The sequence below is a fragment of the Lissotriton vulgaris genome, chromosome 11 (assembly GCF_964263255.1).
Source record: "Lissotriton vulgaris chromosome 11, aLisVul1.2, whole genome shotgun sequence".
NCBI lineage: Eukaryota > Metazoa > Chordata > Amphibia > Caudata > Salamandridae > Lissotriton > Lissotriton vulgaris.
Window position 1 is genome coordinate 864,067,887 of NC_141699.1, and position 22,530 is coordinate 864,090,416.

Genomic DNA, 22,530 nt, shown 5'->3' on the forward strand with positions numbered 1-22,530 from the left:
GGAGGGGAGGGGATCTGGGAGTTGGGAAGGGGGGTGGTGGGTAGCCCAGTGCACTGTGCGGATATTAGATAATCTAGCGAATTTCATACACCCTGGTCTGCCTGCAAGCATCTACACTCTCTTCTTTGCCTTGCAGCCTCTGGTACCATTGGGGGCGCTTGTACACACCGCCTTATTCGAGCGGGGTCTTCACGCCTTTTTCCACATCTTTCCCGATGCCTCCTGACACTTTTAAGGTTGTGACCCTGAACGTCAGGGGTCTGAATAATCCTGTAAAACGGCGGGCAGTACTCTCTCTCCTGGAGAATACATGTGCGGACATATGTCTCAATCAGGAGACACACCTGCTGCCACAGGACACACACAGAATGCGCTCCCATAAGTTCCCGTCCCAATTCTTTTCTTCCTGTGCCACCAAGACAGCGGGGGTGGCGATACTGGTGGCCAGACACTTTAAAGGGGAGATCCTCCATAAGCTCACTGAACAGAAAGGCAGGCTGTTGGCGTACCGGTTTAGGATTGGGGGTCTTACTTTTACGATTGGGTCCCTGTACAGCCCTAATGAACGGCAGGAACGCTTTCTACAATCAGCGGTTGAGGATATCACTGCCTCGCAAGATAGACACATTATTCTCGGGGGGGGGGGGGGGGGGGGGGGGGACCTTAACATGGTTTTTGATTCCGCTATGGATAGGTCGGCGCAACGCTCCCCGCAGGTTGGGGAGTTCTCCGCCGGCTGTAGGGCGCGGCTGGCGGTGGTAGACCTCCTGGATGTTTGGCGACACATGCACCCCATGGACAAGGATTATTCATATTATTCCCACGCACACAAGATGTATGCGAGGCTAGACCACCCTATTGGTCACGTCTCCGGTGCAAGCGCTGGTCTCGGGGTCGGATATGGGCGTGTTGTCTATATCGGATCATGCCCCGGTCGATGCTACGTTGTGTCTGCCTCCGACAGCTCGCCCTCCCAGAACATGGCGTCTCCGCGACACCCTGTTGCACAGGAAGGTTGTGGTGGACCGCATTGAAGACGCGATCCAGGAATATGTAACTCACAATGACAACTCTGACACCGCCCGGGCCACACAGTGGGCAGCCTTGAAAGCAGTCCTCTGGGGGGAATTTTTGTCGATCTCCTCTGCCGAAAATAAAGAGCGACAGGCCAAAAGGGAAGAACTCACCGATAGGGTTTGTGAGCTCGAACAGATACATCGACGGACAGGGGCCCCCAGAATCTGGTGGCAGCTCAGGGAAGCGAGGAAGCTCCTGGCGGCCCTGGACCGAGCGGAGTACGCTGCACTTTTGCTGCGCCATACCTTTTACACTGGGGGGGACCGCTGCGGCAAATTGCTGGCCAACAGGCTCCGAGTAGCGCGCCAGCGCCAGCTGGTGAAGGAGATCTCTGACCCTACAGGGATGGTGCAGACGGAAGACGCTGACATCGCAGCCGTATTCCGCAGGTTTTACACAGATCTCTAGACCAGCGAGCCACCGGATGAGACGGCCATGGCCGCTTATTTGGATTCGGTCTCCTTACCTTCCCTCGATCCCTTGCAGGCGGAGCACCTCAACCGGGATATCACGATGGAGGAGGTGATCTCTGCCATCGCCAGGCTTAAGCATGGCAAAGCGCCAGGCCGGATGGATACACTTCGTTCTTTTACAAAACGTTTTGTACGTCGCTGGCCCCTATCCTTACTCGTCTTTTCAATTTGTTTGCTGAACCGGGGGCCATCCCGCCTGATATTCTACGGGCCTCCATTACTGTTATCCCCAAACCTGGGAAGGACCCGAAACACTGTGGCTCTTATAGACCGATATCTCTTTTGAATGTCGATTTAAAATTATACACTGGAATCTTGGCCGCCCGACTAGCCCCTCACTTACCCGGTCTCATAGATCCTGATCAGGCTGGTTTTGTCCCGGGGAGGCAGATGGTTGACAACACAAAACGGATCGTCCACCTGCTAGAGAAAGCCTCCCGGATTCCGGGGGAAAGAATGATGCTGGCGGTGGACGCGGAGAAGGCGTTCGACCGGGTGCACAGGCCTTACCTGGAACGAGTTCTGATGAAGGCGGGCATTGGGGATAAGTTCCGCTCCATGATCCTCAATTGTTACAAACAACCGACCGCTATGGTTCGCGTCAATGGGTATAACTCTAGGGACTTTAACAACGAACGAGGCACTAGGCAGGGATGCCCGCTCTTGCCCTTACTCTTCGCGCTTTATATGGAGCCATTCGCCCAACGGGTCCGCGACAATCCGGCGGTGATGGGGGTGCAGATGGGAGGATTCACACACGCTATAAGCCTATACGCTGATGATGTCATCTTGTCGCTTGACGAGCCCAGAACGGCCCTGCCGGCCTGCATCGAGGAGCTGGCCTCCTTTGGCGCGGTCGCGGGGTTCAAAATTAACATGGGAAAGTCGGTTGCTCTGGATATCTCCCTAGAGCCGACCACTAGGGCCCATCTACAGAACCTATTCCCCATGGTTTGGTCATCGGAGGCGGTACCCTATCTGGGGATCCAGATAGCCCCCACTTTGCCTGCCATGGTGTCGGCCAACTACACGGCTTTGGGCGCAAAGATTAGGGAGGAATTGGGTTGATGGAACCGCGGCACCCTCTCCTGGTTGGGCAGGATAGCTGCCGTTAAAATGACGGTCCTGCCTCAAGTGCTTTATTTGTTCCGGGCCCTGCCGCTCCAGCCGCCGGTCGGATGGATCCCGCAACTACAGACGGATGTCTTGCGCTTTGTATGGCAGAGGGAAAAGCCCAGGATGCGCAGGGCCCTCTCACTGTTGGCCCCTGAAGCGGGAGGTTTGGGAATACCGGATTTCCGTAAATATTTCCAAGCATCGCAGTTGCGTTATCTCGTGGAATGGAGTAGGTGGGAGTCCGATAAGCACTGGCTCTTTCAGGACCAGGCAGTGGCAGGCAGACCCCTGCAGGAAGTCCCATTTCTGCGCCGGGCTCACCGACCCAAAAACTTGTACGCTTCTTTTGTTACGAGAGTGCCCCTGGGGGTCTGGGATGCCACTAGCACTGCGTATGGCCTCACCTCGTTCCCGTCGCTACTCACACCATTGGTGGACAACCCGGACTTTACCCCAGGAATGGAACAAGGAGCGTTCACCCACTGGAGGCGGGTGGGATGTAGGGCCCTGTGTCACATGTATGGCCCAGAAGGGGTTATCCCCTTCCCGCAGTTCCGCCAGGAGTTATCACTCCCTGAGACTGAGAGACACTACTATATGCAAGCTCGCGATTGGGCTCTTCAGCCACAGGTGCGAGAGACAGCCGATAGGCTCTTCCTTCCGTATGAAAAATGGCTAATGTCGCATACATCTGATTCGAAATTGATTACGGATCTCTATAGGTTGCTACAACCGCCTTCAACACACCTCTATAACCCGGGGAGGGAACGCTGGGAGCGGGAGCTGGGAAGGACATTGAGCCCTAAAGAATGGGAGCACATATCCTATAGAGCGAGGCATTCGGCATGCCACATGGGTCTCACTGACACGCTGACTAAGGTCTCCACCTACTGGTACTACACACCGGAGCGGGTTCACGAATTTGACCGTAGCAAAGAGGACACATGTTGGCGAGGGTGCGGGCACCGGGGTACACTTACGCACATTCTATGGGACTGCCCACTCCTGGAAAACTACTGGAAGGAGGTACTGGACGAGGTTGATTCCAACTTTGGCATTGAACTACCACGCTTTCCAGCATACACCCTGCTAGGACTCCTGAATGGCCTGATGTACCCACTCAGATCCCGTAGGGGTAGGCAAATAGCCATCGCACTGGGTTCAGCTGTCCAAAACATCCTGATACATTGGCGTACTTCCACTACTCCCTCTATCACTGGCTGGCTCCATAGATTGTGGCACGTGTTGGGAATGGAGAAACTGTCGCTCACAGCAGCGGGAGATATAGCGCAGTTTAATGAGCTTTGGCAACCATTTCATTCCTTACTGCTTTCAGAATTTAAAGAACCTACCTGTCCCAAATACCTACGCCTATTGCGATTCACGAGCCCGTCAACGCCAGCCCCGTGAACTGATGAGAGATTCGCTTTCCCTGTGGGGGGTGGCTTTGGTGTTTTTTTTCTGGTTAGGGTCTGTGCACTAGACGAGGGGTGGGGGAGGGGGGGGGGGGGGTCGGGGAGTTGGGGAGTTTGGCGTTTTGGGGGGATGTGTGCAATAAAAATGTCACCTCTTGCTGCGACAATGCATACTATGTACTACTGTACTGGACTGGCACACACGAATTGCACCTGATAGTTCTCCGCCGCGGCTGAGGCTTTGCCCGCCCTACCTAATCGCTCCTTGATGATGTATGTTTGTCCTTGTATGTTGTGCTAAATAAAATACTTTAAACTTAAATACTATCTCATTTTAGATGCTGTTTCTTTTTAGTTGTTTTCTTATTACTTACTGTTTTAACTATGAGAGCAATATGCATTGCATTTGTAAATGGTTTTAGGTAATCATACAATAAAGTATATTCGGTGGGGGTTGGCCTGAGGGCCTGGCATGTGGGGAAGCTATGCACCCAATCCTGCATAGGTGGCCAATCCATGCTGTGTAAGAACGTCATCAATGTGCACTGGTGGTTTGCAACAGGAACTGGCATTCAGCCAGGATCCACAGTGAAAAATGTGTTAGCTGACAAACCTCTGCTGATCATGGCCTTCAGCCCTGCACAGTGGTCTTTATCAGCAGAGGCTAGCCAAAAGCCAGACCCTCCACTCAACCATTTCCTAGCAGCCAACCTCCACTGCATAAGGTCTTTGGCCTTGCAAAGTGTGGATTGGCCAAAGAGCTTGGCTGTAAGGTCCCCCGTCCATTGCTCCGCAGTCAGTCCCTACTGCATCTGACTGTAATCTACTTTTTTTTAATAGTACATGGTCTAATATCAAGACTTAGTGATGTGCCAGGACAGGTAAGAAAAGTAATAGATTGTGTGGAAATAATTCCATTTATTTCTTCTGTAATTTTAGTATATTGCTTGACTCTTTTTAGCTTCAGAGTCTTAAAGACAAATCCTAAATCCCCAAAAAACACAAAATCATGTTGCAGCCAACACTTGTTTCGCCCCTTCACAGTGGCCTTATCAGCCTGGGGCTTCCTCTCGGGTATGAAGTGCGCTTTACAAATGCTATGATTGATTGATTGTCCAGAAAGGACTCTATGCTGCCAGTCAGCGCTACCAGCACATCTCTAGTTTTAGGCTGATGCGAACCCACTGAAGGATTCTGGTCCTCAACCTTGAGACCCATATCACATGTGTGCTTCCCACTGCGGGCTGATTGGAGCCCCCTATGCATATCCAGCATATTTCCAGCTCAGGCCAATACCGCCCACCCTGTTCCTGAGGCTTGTCACCAGGGACCCTCTCCTTGAGTAACAGCATACCTTTCGACTTTAAAAAAGTGCACTCTAGGGGGGGGGCGTGGCTTGGCGGGCGAAGATGGCGGTCGCAGCCTTGTAGAGCTCCCGCCGGCCCGGACACAATTTGCTTATTTATCCTGGCCCCCGAGCCCACTGACGATACCACGTGAGTGGCATCTGTTCCTGGGGGTGCCCTGATCCCTCCGGTGTGCTGACCCCGCGGTTCCAACACTCCCGGAGACCCCGGCGGCGGAGTGCGGCCTAGTGACTGGCGGTGGAGCCGGGACCTCGATTTTCACGACGCCGGGAGGTGGTTGGTGGCAGACTGCCGGAGGTCGCATCAGCTGGGTGGGTCCTGTCCGACTTTGCAGTTCCAAGGGCCGACGAGTCGCGGAGGTGCCCTGTGTTCTGGCGCAGTGCATTGGGGAACCTTTTCAGGCAACACGGCGTGGTGGAGGCCTGCCCCACCCTTATGCGACCGGGGCCTCGAGTTTCGCGACATTGAGACTGGCCTAGACCCGGACGCGGTGGTTGTCGCTCTTCATTCCAAAGACACTTGCGGCTGTGCCCTGCTCCAGGACCTGAAGCCTCCTGCGCCCGCCGCTGTGGGTCTACTCTTGGGGACTTCTTGAGAACTGCCGTGGAAGGTGTCTGCCCTGATCTTGGGGTGTGCGGCCCGGCTGGGTGGAAGTCTCCGGCAACGTTGAGACTACAAGCGGCCATGACCAGAGGTGGTGGAGGAGGCCCGCCTAAGCAGGGCCCTATCGACAAATTTACAGGGCCCAGTGGTGGATCGGGGGCGCCCAGCGGCGGCGGTGGGGCAGGGCCAGACAACGCGACGATCTTGGCGGCCATCACCCAGTCCCGGTACATGCTTGATGCCAAGATTGGGGCTGTTGGTGCAGACATTACACTGCTGCGCCAAGATCTTCGTAATGCAGTGGAGCGGATTACGGAGACTGAATCCTGAATCTCGGTGGCGGAGACGGACATTGGCACGCTGAAGCAGAAAATGGCGGAGATGGAGCGTATCCAAAAGACTCTCGCTTCCCGAGTGGAAGATGCCGAAGTGCGAGCACGAAGGAACAACCTTCGCTTTATAGGTTTTCCGGAGAGGTGTGAGAAGGAAGATATGGAGCAGTTTCTGTCCCGATGGCTGGAGGGCTGGCTCCCGGCAGGGGCCCTGTCCTCTTGTTTTGTGATCGAGCGTGCACACAGGGCCTTGACACAGCGGCCGCCGGAGGGTGAGTGTCCTCGGCCTGTCATTGCAAGACTTTTGAACTACCATGACCGCGATGTCATATTGCGGGAAGCAAGAAGCAAAGGTCCGCTCTCCTATGAAAATCACACTATCATGATATTCCCTGATTATACGAAGCTTGTGCAGCAGCAGATACAGTCGTCTGTAGCCGCCAAAGCCAAGTTGCGGGGCCTGAAGCTCCAGTACTCTCTACTGTACCCGGCCCGCCTGCGGGTGGTATACCAGTCCCGGACGCATTTCTTTGATTCACCTGAGGAGGTCTTTCGGTGGATGGACGAAGCAGTAAGGATTAGGCCGCACGCCCAGCCGGGGCTGGACCCGGGCCGGTCGAGGGGATCATCGCAGGAGTGGACGAACCGCCAAAACCGAAAAGGACGACATCGGAGGTCCAGATCACGCAAGCGGTCAGCCTCCGCTAGTGCGACACAGACCAGTGGAACAATGGACTCTGAACACTCAGATGCTGGCAGTTGAACCCGGGTGGGGCCTGGGCCCTAGTTTTCTCCGGTAATGTGTTGCCCTACTTTGTAATGGATCAGCTAGTGGGGCTGTTGCATGGGGGTTCCATTGATGCCAGACTGCCTACTTTCGAGACTATCTGTGGTGACGCTGTTGGGGCTCGGGAGGCGACTTCCAAGGGCCTTAGACCCTCACGAGTTGTGGGAGTTGTCGGGGGGGGTGTGTGTGTGGTGACCGGGATGTTGGGATCCTTTGGTATGGCTGGCCCTGGGTCCTCTGTTTTGGACCCGGGTTTATCCATGCCGCGACAGATACTTCAGTGTTCTATGAGGTATAAGGGTGGGGGGAGCTGGGATGGGGATGTTGGGAGCGTTGGTTTGTTGTTGTTGGGGGGGGCTCAGGACTGGGGTGGGATAGGGGGGCCTGGGGTTGGGTGGGTGAAACCGCACGTGTATATTGCTGCCGGATTGAGCGAATGGTGGGGTGCGCTGGGGTGGCGCGGGGGCCTAGTGGGGGGGACCACCTAGATAATGGCTGATCAGACTGCTATGCTTCCTAATAAGTCCATTCGGGTTGTAACGTGGAATGTGAGGGGGATGCTAGATACAATCAAACGTGGAGCAGTGTTGCGCTAGGGGAAGAGGGAGGCGGTGGATGTGCTGTTGCTTCAAGAAACTCATATGCTGGGCTCCAAGGTCCTTAGCCTTCAGAGGTTCGGCTTTCACCAGGTTTACCATGCCGGCTTTGCGGGGTGTTCGAGGGGGGTGGCCATCTTGGTTCATCGCAGGGTGGCGTACGTTCATGAAAAGCAGTGGATAGACCCTCAGGGCCGCTTTGTCTTTATCAAGGGAAAGATGGGTGCCGAACCCGTGGTTTTTGGTAGTGTTTATGCCCCTCCTCCTATGCAGTGGGCCCTGTCGGAGAGACTGCTTGCGGTATGGGATGAACTCCCGGATGTGTTACCGGTGGTTGGGGGCGATTGGAACGAGGTTATGGACATGAGCTCAGACCGCCAGAGACGGTTGCCTGTGGCTGTGGATCCTCCACCCCCTACCCCGCATACTAGGCTGCGTGCGACAGCGGACAGCTTGGGCTGGGTGGATGTGTGGCGCCATTTTCATCCTGCTGCGCGTGAGTTCACATATGTGTCGGCGGTGCATGGTTCCTTTTCGAGACTCGACTACATCTTTATGCCTGGTGCCTGTTTGAGCCGTGTGAGTGACGCTGCTATCCTACCCAGGGGTCTGTCTGCTCACTCCCCCGTTGTGGCTACCATAGACCTTCCCACGAAACGGCAGCTGTTCCGTTGGCGGATGTCCTCGTGGCACCTACAGCAACCTGACTATGTGCATCACTTGCGCGAGGCGATTGATAATTATTGGCGTGATAATCTTGTGGGAGACGTTGACGCAGTGGTGGTGTGGGAGGCACTGAAGCCCACGATACGGGGAGTGGACATCGCTTGGTGTACAGCCGCCCGGCGGAAACATCGGGAGGCCATTACGGCCGCTGCCGCTCGGGTGGAGATTTTGGAACAGCGTGGCCGAGAGGGGGGGATGAGGCTGTGATACGGCAGCTCCTGCAGGCGCAGCAGTCCTATGCCTCGGTCCTACACGATGAGGCCAGACAGGCGTGGCTCGCCACGCGTAGTAGGATTTATCAATGGGGCGACAAGTCCTGCACGATGCTCCACAGACTATGTCAGGCTACCTTCCAGCCTCTCACGTTGCCAGGCCTCACGGCGGAGGATGGCTCGGTGGTGACAGACCCGGCCCGCCTCGCGGCTAGCTTTGCCCATTACTTTGAAGCACAGTATGCCCCCCGGGATTCCCTGGAGGCGGAGGAGGTATCCACATATCTGGATGATCTGTCGCCACAGGCCGTCTCCGATGACACCAAAACTACGCAGGACGTCCCGCTCTCTGCTGAGGAACTCGGAGAGGCGCTGGGGCAGCTAAATACAGGGAAGGCGCCGGGCCCAAGCGGCTATCCGTGCGAATTCTACAAAAAGTTTCACCTCCAGCTGGGGTCTCAGTACAGACGCGCGCTTGAGGCAGCACGGGTCCAGGGGGAGTTACTGCCAGATTGGCGCCATGCCGAGATCGTGGTGTTTCTGAAGCCGGGCAGGGCCCCAGACAGGCACGACTCGTACCGGCCCATTTCGCTATTAAACATAGAGGCCAAAATCTTGGCGAAGGCCCTGGCGAACCGCCTACTGCCCTATATTGCGGACCTGGTCCACCCTGACCAGGCCGGGTTCATGCCCCATAGGGCAACCCGCCATAATATCCGGCGGGCACAGGCGGCGGTGGATGCCATGGGGGCCCGGGACGAACAGGCGGCACTCCTGCTAGCAGATATGGACAAGGCCTTTGACTCTGTGAGTTGGGCATACTTGTTTGCACTCTTGCCCGCCTTAACCTGGGTCCGGTGTTCCTATCGTACCTGAAGTTACTGTACACTAATGTCACGGCCTCGGTTCGGGTGGCCGGTGCCACGTCCGGGCGCTTTCGGATTGGTCGGGGTACCCGACAGGGTTGCCCGCTGTCCCCGTACCTGTTTGCCCTGGCGATGGAGCCCCTAGCATCTCGGGTGCGTGCTGATGCACAGATACGCGGGTTTGTGTGGAGTGGCGAACTAGTGGATAGAATTGCATTATATGCGGACGATATCCTCTTTTTCCTCACTGACCTGCAGCACTCAGGACCCCGGGTTCTGGAGGTCATGCGCATATTTGGCGAGATCTCCGGCCTTCGGCTCAACCTTCACAAATCCACCTTATGGGTGCTGGGCGGCGGGGCCGTAGCGGACCCCTGGGCAGCAGGACTGTGCGTTGCAACGGATGGGCTGAAATACCTTGGCGTCTTTCTCTCGGAGTCGCGCGCCATTGCTTGGGACCGTGGTGTCCTGCCGGTGTGGGAACGAGTCCAGGCCGATATCAAAACTTGGTCCAGAATGCCCCTCACTATCTTTGGAAGATCTGCCATCTTCAAAATGGTGGCGCTCCCACGCCTATTGTACCAGCTGCAGAACTTCCCTTACCCTATTGGCCCGCAGTGGTTTCGCCAGGTTAACTCGGCACTGGGCCGTTTTCTGTGGGCTGGCGGAGCGGCCAGAGTGGCGTTGAAGACATGCTTCCTATCTACCTATTGCGGGGGCCTGGCCGCCTCGGATCTTCTATCTTACTACCAGGCTTCTCAATTACTTGTTCTTAACGAGTGGTGGTACAGCGACAGGGGGGATCCGGCGTATGCTTTGGAGCGGTTGCTTATGGGCGACAATACACTACATACCATTCTCTACTCAGCCCGTCTGCGTCGTGCACTACCGTCGGTCACACGAGTGGTCTTTGCAGTGTGGAGACAGGCCCTACGCCGCATGGGCTGGTGGGGCAAATTGACGGCGGAGACGCCGCTCTGGCATAATGGCCTGCTCCCAGAGCTTTCGGCCCTGGCCGGATTTGAGGGCTGGGAGGCGATAGGCATCTCGCTACCGGGCCAGGTTATGTCCAGCACTACCCTCAAATCCTTCGAGGAACTTCGCACGGAGTTCCAAATGCCTCAGTCCCAGTTCTTCCGCTATTTGCAGCTGCGCCATGCCCTCACCCCGAGCATTGCCCGTCTGGACTCCCTACCAGAGTTTAGCCCGGTCGAGGCGAAGGTCTTTATGGGAGACCTGGGGGATAGGAAGGTATCCCGTATCTACCAGACGCTGGTTATTCATTGCTCCCCTACCCTACTCTCTCTTCGGGTGGCTTGGGAAGTGGACGTGGGCCCCCTGGATGAGGAGGATTGGAGAGAGGCCCTAGAATCCCCGCGTGGGACCGCCATCGCTGTACGACTCCGGCTCATCCAATTTAAGTACCTGCACCGGGCCTATTATACCCGTGAACGATTGTGGAAGGCTGGGTTGATTGAATCCTCGGAGTGCCTGCGCTGTGGGGCTGTGCCTGGATCCCTGTTGCATACTGTGTGGTCGTGTGGACGGTTGTCTGGCTTTTAGAGAGGCGTGTGGTGCTGTCTATCTGAGGTCCTGGGCTGGGATCTTCCCCGCACCCATCGGCTGGGGCTGCTGCATATTATGGAGGGCATTGGTGGGAACATCTATAAACGTCACCTGCTGCTTTTGGGGCTTGTTGTTGCCAAGCGGGACCTAGCCAGGGCATGGAAGGGTGTGAGGGCCCCCCCCTGTCTGCGTGGAAAGCTGGATTGGACTATTACATGGGCCTTGAAAAGCCAATCTTTGAGGCGAGGGGCTGCCCACGCAAACACTACAAAATTTGGAAGCGGTGGGCCGACTACCGAGGTCTGACGCTGGATCCCCCAGCGGAGCGCGAAGAGGACATTTGATTGTGCAGTCATTGTTGGCCCGATTCTGCGACACATCTGTCGCACTACACCTATTGTTTGCTGCTACATGTACACGTGCGTGGGGGGGAGGGATGGGGGGGAATTTCTGGGAGTTGGGGGGGACGGGAGTTTGCGGGGTAGGGTGGGTTGGGGGTTTATTCATATTGAGCCTATTTTCGGTGCCTGATTGAACATTTGCTACTCATCTGATATACTGTGTCTGTACTGTTGGTGGTGATCTCCAATCTGTGGGATGCCACGATTTTATTGCCTACCTTGCTCAATAAAATTGGTTGTGAAAAAAAAAAGTGCACTCTATTAGATTGTTGAGAACTTGCTGTAACGGTCATGCTGTGTATCACCTCTAAAGAGAGCACAGAGCACGTTTATTTCGCACCAAAATTCACAGCTGCGCTATGTGCCATGCAATCGTTTTCCATAAACTCCTTTTAATACATTTTATTCATTATTTGGTTCTTTGCATCTAAAGTATTGTTACCGGGGACTATATTTTGTTATAGTTATTACCGCAGGTGATCATCTGGGTAAGAGGATTAACTGAACTAATATCTCAAAAATGTATCCTTTCATGCCCATATTGGAAGACTTCTTAAATGCTAATTTCTGGAAAACTACTTTATGAATTTACCCCCAAACTAAATAAAGTTCTATCTACATGCCAAGTTTGGTGTAATTCTATTCAGTCGTTTTTTCTGTATTGAGTTGCAAAGAATCCTTAGGGAAATGTCACTTTGGGGCCTTTCTTTTTTTTCTCCCACTTGAAAAAAACTTGCACTGTAGAACCCAATGTGATCTAACCTATATTTTTGGAAACCTCTGTGTAGATTTTTCTAAAGAACCCAAGGTTACTAGCAAACCCAAAAATATCTTTTGATTGGAAAGTCTAACCGTTACTGCACAGGCGCTAGTGCTGCTGGGGTAATATTTATTGTATGTATATAGTTTTGTTTTTTTAACCCAGAGTGAATATTTTTAAATTAATAAACTTGTAGTTCATACGAGAAAATTGACAATACACACTTAGGGTCCGATGTAGGTAGACTTTTACCGGTCTGTAACGGCCGAATTCGGCCGTTACCGACCGGTAAATACCTTTTCCTATGTAGGAAAAAATTACAACAAGGGGTGGTGAGGGACAGAGTCTCTGAATTAAGCAGAAAGCTCTCACCCAGTCAAGAGATCAGGGCTAGATCCAACACCGTTTTTTAGCTCACTGCACCATCCCAGTTTCAGAACCTGGCTGTATGCAAATTAGTCTGTTCCTGTCCCAGTGCATGATGGGAACAGGGCAAACCAAACTACAAAAGCCAATTCTTACACTGGGAAGGAAACAAGCTCCCGGGGACCGGTTTCTGGCATTACAGCCGTCTTCGGCCCGGTTTGCTTGAATCCTGATGGTGCAATGAGCAAGGGTCTCACATCTGAGAATACCCTTCCACGCTTAGGGTGGACAAAAAAAAATTACAACAAGGGGTGGTGAGGGACAGAGTCTCTGAATTAAGCAGAAAGCTCTCACCCAGTCAAGAGATCAGGGCTAGATCCAACACCGTTTTTTAGCTCACTGCACCATCCCAGTTTCAGAACCTGGCTGTATGCAAATTAGTCTGTTCCTGTCCCAGTGCATGATGGGAACAGGGCAAACCAAACTACAAAAGCCAATTCTTACACTGGGAAGGAAACAAGCTCCCGGGGACCGGTTTCTGGCATTACAGCCGTCTTCGGCCCGGTTTGCTTGAATCCTGATGGTGCAATGAGCAAGGGTCTCACATCTGAGAATACCCTTCCACGCTTAGGGTGGACAAAAAAAATTACAACAAGGGGTGGTGAGGGACAGAGTCTCTGAATTAAGCAGAAAGCTCTCACCCAGTCAAGTGATCAGGGCTAGATCCAACACCGTTTTTTAGCTCACTGCACCATCCCAGTTTCAGAACCTGGCTGTATGCAAATTAGTCTGTTCCTGTCCCAGTGCATGATGGGAACAGGGCAAACCAAACTACAAAAGCCAATTCTTACACTGCGAAGGAAACAAGCTCCCGGGGACCGGTTTCTGGCATTACAGCCGTCTTCGGCCCGGTTTGCTTGAATCCTGATGGTGCAATGAGCAAGGGTCTCACATCTGAGAATACCCTTCCACGCTTAGGGTGGACAAAAAAAAATTACAACAAGGGGTGGTGAGGGACAGAGTCTCTGAATTAAGCAGAAAGCTCTCACCCAGTCAAGAGATCAGGGCTAGATCCAACACCGTTTTTTAGCTCACTTCACCATCCCAGTTTCAGAACCTGGCTGTATGCAAATTAGTCTGTTCCTGTCCCAGTGCATGATGGGAACAGGGCAAACCAAACTACAAAAGCCAATTCTTACACTGGGAAGGAAACAAGCTCCCGGGGACCGGTTTCTGGCATTACAGCCGTCTTCGGCCCGGTTTGCTTGAATCCTGATGGTGCAATGAGCAAGGGTCTCACATCTGAGAATACCCTTCCACGCTTAGGGTGGACAAAAAAAAAATTACAACAAGGGGTGGTGAGGGACAGAGTCTCTGAATTAAGCAGAAAGCTCTCACCCAGTCAAGAGATCAGGGCTAGATCCAACACCGTTTTTTAGCTCACTGCACCATCCCAGTTTCAGAACCTGGCTGTATGCAAATTAGTCTGTTCCTGTCCCAGTGCATGATGGGAACAGGGCAAACCAAACTACAAAAGCCAATTCTTACACTGGGAAGGAAACAAGCTCCCGGGGACCGGTTTCTGGCATTGCAGCCGTCTTCGGCCCGGTTTGCTTGAATCCTGATGGTGCAATGAGCAAGGGTCTCACATCTGAGAATACCCTTCCACGCTTAGGGTGGACAAAAAAAATTACAACAAGGGGTGGTGAGGGACAGAGTCTCTGAATTAAGCAGAAAGCTCTCACCCAGTCAAGAGATCAGGGCTAGATCCAACACCGTTTTTTAGCTCACTGCACCATCCCAGTTTCAGAACCTGGCTGTATGCAAATTAGTCTGTTCCTGTCCCAGTGCATGATGGGAACAGGGCAAACCAAACTACAAAAGCCAATTCTTACACTGGGAAGGAAACAAGCTCCCGGGGACCGGTTTCTGGCATTACAGCCGTCTTCGGCCCGGTTTGCTTGAATCCTGATGGTGCAATGAGCAAGGGTCTCACATCTGAGAATACCCTTCCACGCTTAGGGTGGACAAAAAAAATTCCAACAAGGGGTGGTGAGGGACAGAGTCTCTGAATTAAGCAGAAAGCTCTCACCCAGTCAAGAGATCAGGGCTAGATCCAACACCGTTTTTTAGCTCACTGCACCATCCCAGTTTCAGAACCTGGCTGTATGCAAATTAGTCTGTTCCTGTCCCAGTGCATGATGGGAACAGGGCAAACCAAACTACAAAAGCCAATTCTTACACTGGGAAGGAAACAAGCTCCCGGGGACCGGTTTCTGGCATTACAGCCGTCTTCGGCCCGGTTTGCTTGAATCCTGATGGTGCAATGAGCAAGGGTCTCACATCTGAGAATACCCTTCCACGCTTAGGGTGGACAAAAAAAATTACAACAAGGGGTGGTGAGGGACAGAGTCTCTGAATTAAGCAGAAAGCTCTCACCCAGTCAAGAGATCAGGGCTAGATCCAACACCGTTTTTTAGCTCACTGCACCATCCCAGTTTCAGAACCTGGCTGTATGCAAATTAGTCTGTTCCTGTCCCAGTGCATGATGGGAACAGGGCAAACCAAACTACAAAAGCCAATTCTTACACTGGGAAGGAAACAAGCTCCCGGGGACCGGTTTCTGGCATTACAGCCGTCTTCGGCCCGGTTTGCTTGAATCCTGATGGTGCAATGAGCAAGGGTCTCACATCTGAGAATACCCTTCCACGCTTAGGGTGGACAAAAAAAATTACAACAAGGGGTGGTGAGGGACAGAGTCTCTGAATTAAGCAGAAAGCTCTCACCCAGTCAAGAGATCAGGGCTAGATCCAACACCGTTTTTTAGCTCACTGCACCATCCCAGTTTCAGAACCTGGCTGTATGCAAATTAGTCTGTTCCTGTCCCAGTGCATGATGGGAACGGGGCAAACCAAACTACAAAAGCCAATTCTTACACTGGGAAGGAAACAAGCTCCCGGGGACCGGTTTCTGGCATTACAGCCGTCTTCGGCCCGGTTTGCTTGAATCCTGATGGTGCAATGAGCAAGGGTCTCACATCTGAGAATACCCTTCCACGCTTAGGGTGGACAAAAAAAATTACAACAAGGGGTCCTATGTAGGAGGCATTTATTTACAGATTCTGTATTTTTACCGATTCTGTATTTACCGAATCGGTAAAATTACCGATTCGGTAAATACAGACTCGGTAAAAATACAGAATCTGTAAATTCTAATGTAGGTAGCACTGTTGACAGTGCTAGAGGCCTCTAAGAATTCGTTATTTACCACCCAATACAATTGGGTGGTAAATAAGGAATTCCTGTGTACATGCACATCTGTGCATGTACACCTGTGCCATGTGGCACACATACATGCCCTAAGGGCATGTTTGTGTGTCACATTGCACATAAGCCAAAAACAGGGGTGCTACAGGGTGTCAAAGTGACACCCTGTTCCCCCTGGCAGGATTCGGTATTTACTGATTCGGTAATTACCGAATCGGTATTTGCCATTGATTCCTATGGGCTTCAAGGCCCATAGGAATCAATGCCAAATACCGATTCGGTAATTACCGAATCGGTAATCAATTAGGTAAAAATACCTACATCCCCATTGCCAGTTCTTAAATACCGAATCGGTATGATTCGGTATTTAAGAAGTGGTAATCTGAGATTACCTACATCGGGCCCTTAATCACTCACTACAATTTTGATATTGGTGTGTCATAACGTTGGAAAGAGGTGCAATAGGAAACTGACCACCCGCTGTTATTGTTCTTGGCATGACCCTGGGGAAGTAGGGCCGACGTCAGGTAGGATAAAGATCTTACCTATATATTCATCAAGCATTCATTCTTCAATTCCTTATTAGCGAAAAATAAGGATTCTCTAATAAGGAATAGCAAAAGGCTATGCATGAAGAACTCGCTAAAAAAATAGCGATTTCTTAATATTCCTTAATTGCGACTCGCAAATTGTGAGTCGCAATTAAGGAATACCTCCCGATTCATTCCTATGGGCCTAGAGGCCCATAGGAATGAATGGGAAGACATTCTCAATTTGCGATTCTCAATTAGAGAATCGCAAATTGAGATTGCAATTTCAAGGGTGCCAGGGTGTCAAAAGGACACCCTGTTGCACCCCTGAAATCTGCATATGGGTACATCTTGCACACACACATGCCCTAAGGGCATGTTTGTGTGTAAAATGGAACTTTGAAAAATGCACTTTAGTGCATTTTTCAAAGTTTTAGCAAATTACCATGAAGTTCAACTTCATGGTAATTTGCTCCCCCTATCAGCGAAATCGCTAATTTTTTAACTTTAATGCATTGCATTTAAGGAATCTCAATTTGAGATTCCTTAAATGCAATCGCAATTTAAATAATCGCAATTTACGATTTCTTAAATTGCGATTTTTTTCATTTGGGATGATGCATCCCAAATGCAAAAATACCGGTCGCAAAGAGTCAGATTCTGAGAATCTGCCCGTTTGCGACCGGTTTTTAGCTTGATGCATCTATGCCTTAGTCTACAGAAACGGAGTTAGGGAATGGACAGGTGACATACAATTATAGACTGATGAAGAAGAAGACTTCGAATGTGTGTTTTGGTTTACTCGGATAAATTGGTCTTAAAAGTACTTTAAAAATTACTTTTTCATTGGAAAGTTCTGGTCCTGGCCGGTGGTCAGCGCCAGGATGGATTCAAGTTTGACTGTGATGTCATCCCCTCAGTGTGCTTGAGATAACGCTGAGGGGCCCTCAGATCAGGAGTGAATCTTGTCTATAAAAAGACGGCTCTAGCATGCGGTGAAAGTAGACCATGACAATGTGTTTGCTGTGAGTGGGGAGGATGGATGGATGAGATATTAATGCTGGAGGGAGGTGGTGGCTGGAGTTTCCTTTCGGATTTGGATCCCAGATTCTTGGAATAGCCCAGTGGGTAATTCTCTGATATAGCCCAGCTTTAAGACTCAGACAGAGGTGTGGGACAGATAGTTGTAACTGGGGTAAGGATGGAGGTTAAAGAGAGCTGGTACAGGCAGATATCCAAGGGGAACAGGGTGTGTGCTGGAAGCACCATAAGTAGATAGATGTTGAACTAACAGAGGTCAGGGCACAAACACAACGAACAAAGAAGGACAGGAAGAACAATCACACGATAATAAAAATGGAAAGACAAGTAGGGGAATGGTGTTGGCAGACAAGGCGAATGGTGGGTTAGAAAGATCATAAAAGTGATTTAGACAAGCAGGGTTAGTGGTAGGAAGAGGGAAGACTTGACGACTAATGGGAGTAGAGCGACTGATGACAACAAATTCTCAGATCGGCACTGAGAGCAATGACAGCGTTTTTACCTGAATCATATACAGGTAATCAGTCAAAGAGAGGCTCTGATTCCGGTACCAACACACATGGCTGATGGTATTGGGGCGCTGTTTTTGACCCTGGCAAAGAAGATAGTGAGGAGGAAGCTCTGAAGAAAAGGTGAGAAAGCAGGACAGTGATCATTGAAAGTAAGGAGTAAAGCAAGCAGAGAAACACGACATGCGAGTATTGTTACAAGTATTGGATAAAGTGGACATGTGTGAAGCAAGCAGTATGGTTGAGTAATGCCAAAGCTATATATCAAAGTGAACCCAAAAAAAAAGCAACCATTATTTTCAGGTGACAAAACGTTCAAGTAGGGGGGGGGGCAGCCTGGGAACATGGATTTGAGATAAGAAACAGGAGGGCGAGACACAGAAAGTTAAACCAAGACAACAGTAATGCTATAATTTCGGATTGTAGGGGATAATGCACTTGAAAGTGAAGAATGGTAAAAGAAAGGGAAATAAGACATTAAAAGCAATGTGCTTTACATCAAAACGGAGAATCACAGGTGGTGAATTGACTGCCATAGACAAAATAGAAAGGTGCGCTGAACATGAAGCTAAATTCTGGATGTATTAGTAATTGCATCGATGTATTGTCTTCAACAAACACGTACATATAGACACACAATGTGGCAGTTGCATTGGAAGCCTGGTAAGTGTTCAAGGCAAAAGAGTAGAGACGATGAATTCCTTTTACATTCTGCAGAGACAAAATTCAAGCTTAGAACGTTGAGAAATGGAAAAAGACATCACCTAGCAACACGCCCAGTAACTCACTGGAGCCACACCTAGCAATGCATCGGAACCATGGCTTTCTAAGCCCCACATTCTCACGCTCCTCGAGGCACAGCTCACTAGTGTCTCGACAAACTGTAACGTCGGCACGCTGTTCACCATTAGGGGTCTGTTCATACTGGCCCTTCCAATGCTCCCCTATGCATGGACGAGGTTTCTACGTGATCTCACATGCTCCCACCTTTCCTACCAGACAGATACAAACACAGCATGTGCCATCAGCACTCAACACAGTCCGTGCACTTTCTGAAAAAGTGACAGGGGAATGGTTTCGCAAACCCAATACTCAAACTTAGGGACATATTGGCAGGACAGCACCCACTAACAGTTGGTCAGCCTCTGCTTGTTGTGAAATGACCTCAGGAGCCTTGGGAGCCTCAAAAAGTACCAAATGGAGACGCTGTCTCCATACTCTCGGAATCACCTTCTCCATGGTCTGTGAGCTCTCAACAAGAACCAGTACAATACGGAAATGGAGACACTGGTTTCTTGTGATTTTAGCTCACTCTCAAATATCCTAACTACAAACACTCGCATCCAAGACGGATAGTGACAGAGTAGATGAAGTGAGATGGATGTGAAAGAACTTGCATGAGAGAAAGGTTAACGAAGAAGAGACAGACCTCGACACCAGAGAAATAGAGGCAGGGGAGAGGCCCCCAACCCGGAAGAGACTGTGACAGTGGTGAGACAGTCGATGGTGGGGCCTGGTTGGCTACCTCTACAGCCACGCAGTGGTCCACCATGGATACACTGGTGTTGCGGTACCAGCAGACATGCATGGTAGTGTTGGCGCGGTGATGGCTCTGCCTCTCCAGGGAGCTTCGGGAAGAGTGCACGTCATCCTCCGACTCCAGCTCAAGAGACACCTCATCCGATGATCCTGAGGGCAGCCAGAATTGAGCACATAGTGAATACATTACAGGGTGTTGCAGCCATTACACACATGGGTGACAGGTGATTGTAAGTTCCAGGCATGCAGGAAAGGGAAAACAAGCAACACCTCGTGCTGCTCTGGTCTCTTGTGTATGACCGCCTGTTCTAACTTAATACAAATGTATGTTTGATCAGACAGGGACAAAACTGTGCAAAGATGAGGATTGCTTCAAACGGGCTGGGTGTCATCCAATAACAGCATACAATATTTAAAAAAGGAAAACAGTGTACTTAACTTCAGTTTTTAAAGGTGTTTTGGTTGAACGTACAATTCAATGGTGTAAGATGCATGTATGTACTTATCCTTAGTAGTAAGGAATTTTATTGGTTTAGAAACGAGTGTCAAGGAGTGTACACGAGGCCACTAGAACCTCAGATTTTTAGGGCATTCACATAAGATAAATGTATATCCAATTAGAATAAAACAACATTAGGTACATAAGTTATTTTGAAAATCTGGCACAGCGCCAGTCTTGGAGGCCCGATACTGGACAATGCTGGTTTACCTTTTTATTTTGTTTTTATTTTTAGTGAATACAGACAAATAGAGTTAACGACTGGACATGTAGGAAAACATACGCTTGGGATTGCAGATCCATGCTTAAAATTTCCGTACTTATGCTATTTGATAGATATTTTGCCATTTCCCATTACAGTTGTACGATGAACACATATACTAGTGATCGCTTCACATAGTAGAGCTATATATAATGTCATCAAATATATTCAATCTCATCTGCATAGGCAGTTACTTACAAAAATTAGGTTACCAAAATAACTTACATACTAACCAAGTTTTTGGTCTGTAACAGCCTTTACGCGGGAACCAACAAAGCAGTCATGCATAAGCTACAGATGGTCCAGCATGCAGCTGCCCGGCTGGTATTGAGGTGGCCCAGGAAATCCTCTGCCACAGCTGCACTGGATGTCCTTCACTGGCTGCCAATTCATAAAAGTGTTTCGTTTAAGGTCCTAATCATTACTTTTAGGGCCTTTCACTCACAAGGTCCTAAATATCTCCAAACGGGTTTCAAGCGCTACTTCCTGTCCCGTAATCTAGTATCATCCAATGCAAATTTGCTGACCATTCCAACCTTTAGACTGATCTCAAAGGGAGGGAAATCATCGGCAGTCATAGGGTCTAAGGCATGGAATCAACTCCCACTCCATCTCCGCCAAATTGCATCCGAATTGGTGTTTAGGAAGGCACTTAAAACCTGGATTTACAGTGCACCTGACACACTATGTAAAGCTCTGATCTGAAAGCCTATCTCCTCTCATAGAAGCAGCAAACCAGTGTCTCTTCACCACCCCTGGTGTTCCGTTTTCAGCACCAAGATGCTCCTTGGAGTGATAGTTGCGCTATATAAGACCCCATTTACATTACATTACATTCACATAACCAGTTTCACATCATTGCAATCGTATATAATCAAGCCTGTGAAGCCTCCCCTTCTGGCTTACCAGTCTCTTTCCCTACCAGGTATGTACAGTAAGTTCCCCATATATTCCTGGGTCTGGTCCGCAGGGAGGGCAATTCGTTATATGCCTCAGATTGGATATTACGGCAGAACATATCTCTATGCCACTCCTCCAATGTGGGTGTTGGGCCTCTGGCCCATCTCATCGCCACTCGCCGTTTAGCTAATAAGTGTCCTATAGCTATTAATTTGCGGTGTGCTTTCTTAAACTTTTTGGTGTACCCCAAAATAGCCATGAATGGATTCACTTCTAATGTGGTGCCGCTTATGTGTTCTAGTTCCTGAATATTTGTCCTCCAGAAGGTAAACACTTCAGGACAGTACCAGGCGACATGTATAAAGTTAGCTGTCTGTTCTGAGCATCTAAAGCATAGAGCTGAATCCCTAAGCCTGTATCTGTGCAACCTCTTGGGGTACAACATATCCTGTTAATGTATTTAAACTGAATTAGCCTGCCTGTGTCTGTCATTTTGTGATATATCCTTACTCATGGGACAGCAGTATCTCCAACTTCCATCATCTATGACTATTCCCAACTCTCAATGCCAGTCCCGTCTTACCTTAGTCATGGATGGCCTGCGAGCTTCTTGTGCGAGGGACTAGAATCTAGTAATCAGTTTGAGAGATACATGTTCTTTTATCAGGGAGGACAAAGCTGGCACGATCGGGGGTTCTAGCATGTCACCTCCTAAAATTGAACACAACGAGTGACTCACTCTAAAGTAGTTGCCAATTCTGCACCTAGGGCTTCCCAGCTCTTCACCTTTCCTTCAATGACTAAATCACCCAGTGTCGTGATTTGTAGTGATTTTAGGGCCTCGACTATCCCACTCTCTCTACCAATTTTAAATCATGCGCATCATTCTATCAATGTATGAGGTGAATACCATTTGGAACTCACCTGGACTTCCAAGAGGTTCCACCCGTCTTGCAATGTGGTATTTAATTAATCAAAACAACCATGGCGTCTCTTGGAGGAAGAGTATAAAATCTGGGAGCGGGTGTCCGGGGCAGCAGCATCTTTCTATATACAGGTGTGGCAAATCCTGTGAGCCATGTATCCAGTAGTGCGCGAAGGTGGTTTGTGCCACCTTATAATACTAGTTCAAGGTCAGGTGCATTGAGACCTCCCATGTCATACGGTACGGAGACCATCCGGCCCCTTGTCGCAGCCCAGGCTGGTCTTCAGCCCATGGCCGGTCAATCAACCGGCCCTCCACTCTTCCTCCGTAGACACAAAGGCAGGACCAGCCAGCAGGGGGGTTAGCTGGATGATGCTGAGTAGCGGGTGTTATTCG

The 22,530-nt window shown here is 50.5% G+C and overlaps 1 protein-coding gene across 2 annotated transcripts in view; it reads right to left on the reverse strand.

The window, feature by feature from the left end:
• FARP2 (FERM, ARH/RhoGEF and pleckstrin domain protein 2) overlaps positions 1 to 22,530 on the reverse strand; it is a 1,631,776-nt gene that overhangs the window by 138,851 nt on the left and 1,470,395 nt on the right. Inside the window, exon 24 of one of the 2 annotated variants that reach the window (XM_086944011.1) lies at positions 19,535 to 19,698. The exons of the other annotated variant lie outside the window; for it this stretch is intronic. Coding sequence (XP_086800137.1) covers positions 19,535 to 19,698 — 164 coding nt within the window. The remainder of the gene's footprint in view (positions 1 to 19,534; positions 19,699 to 22,530) is intronic. 2 annotated transcript variants of the gene reach the window in all.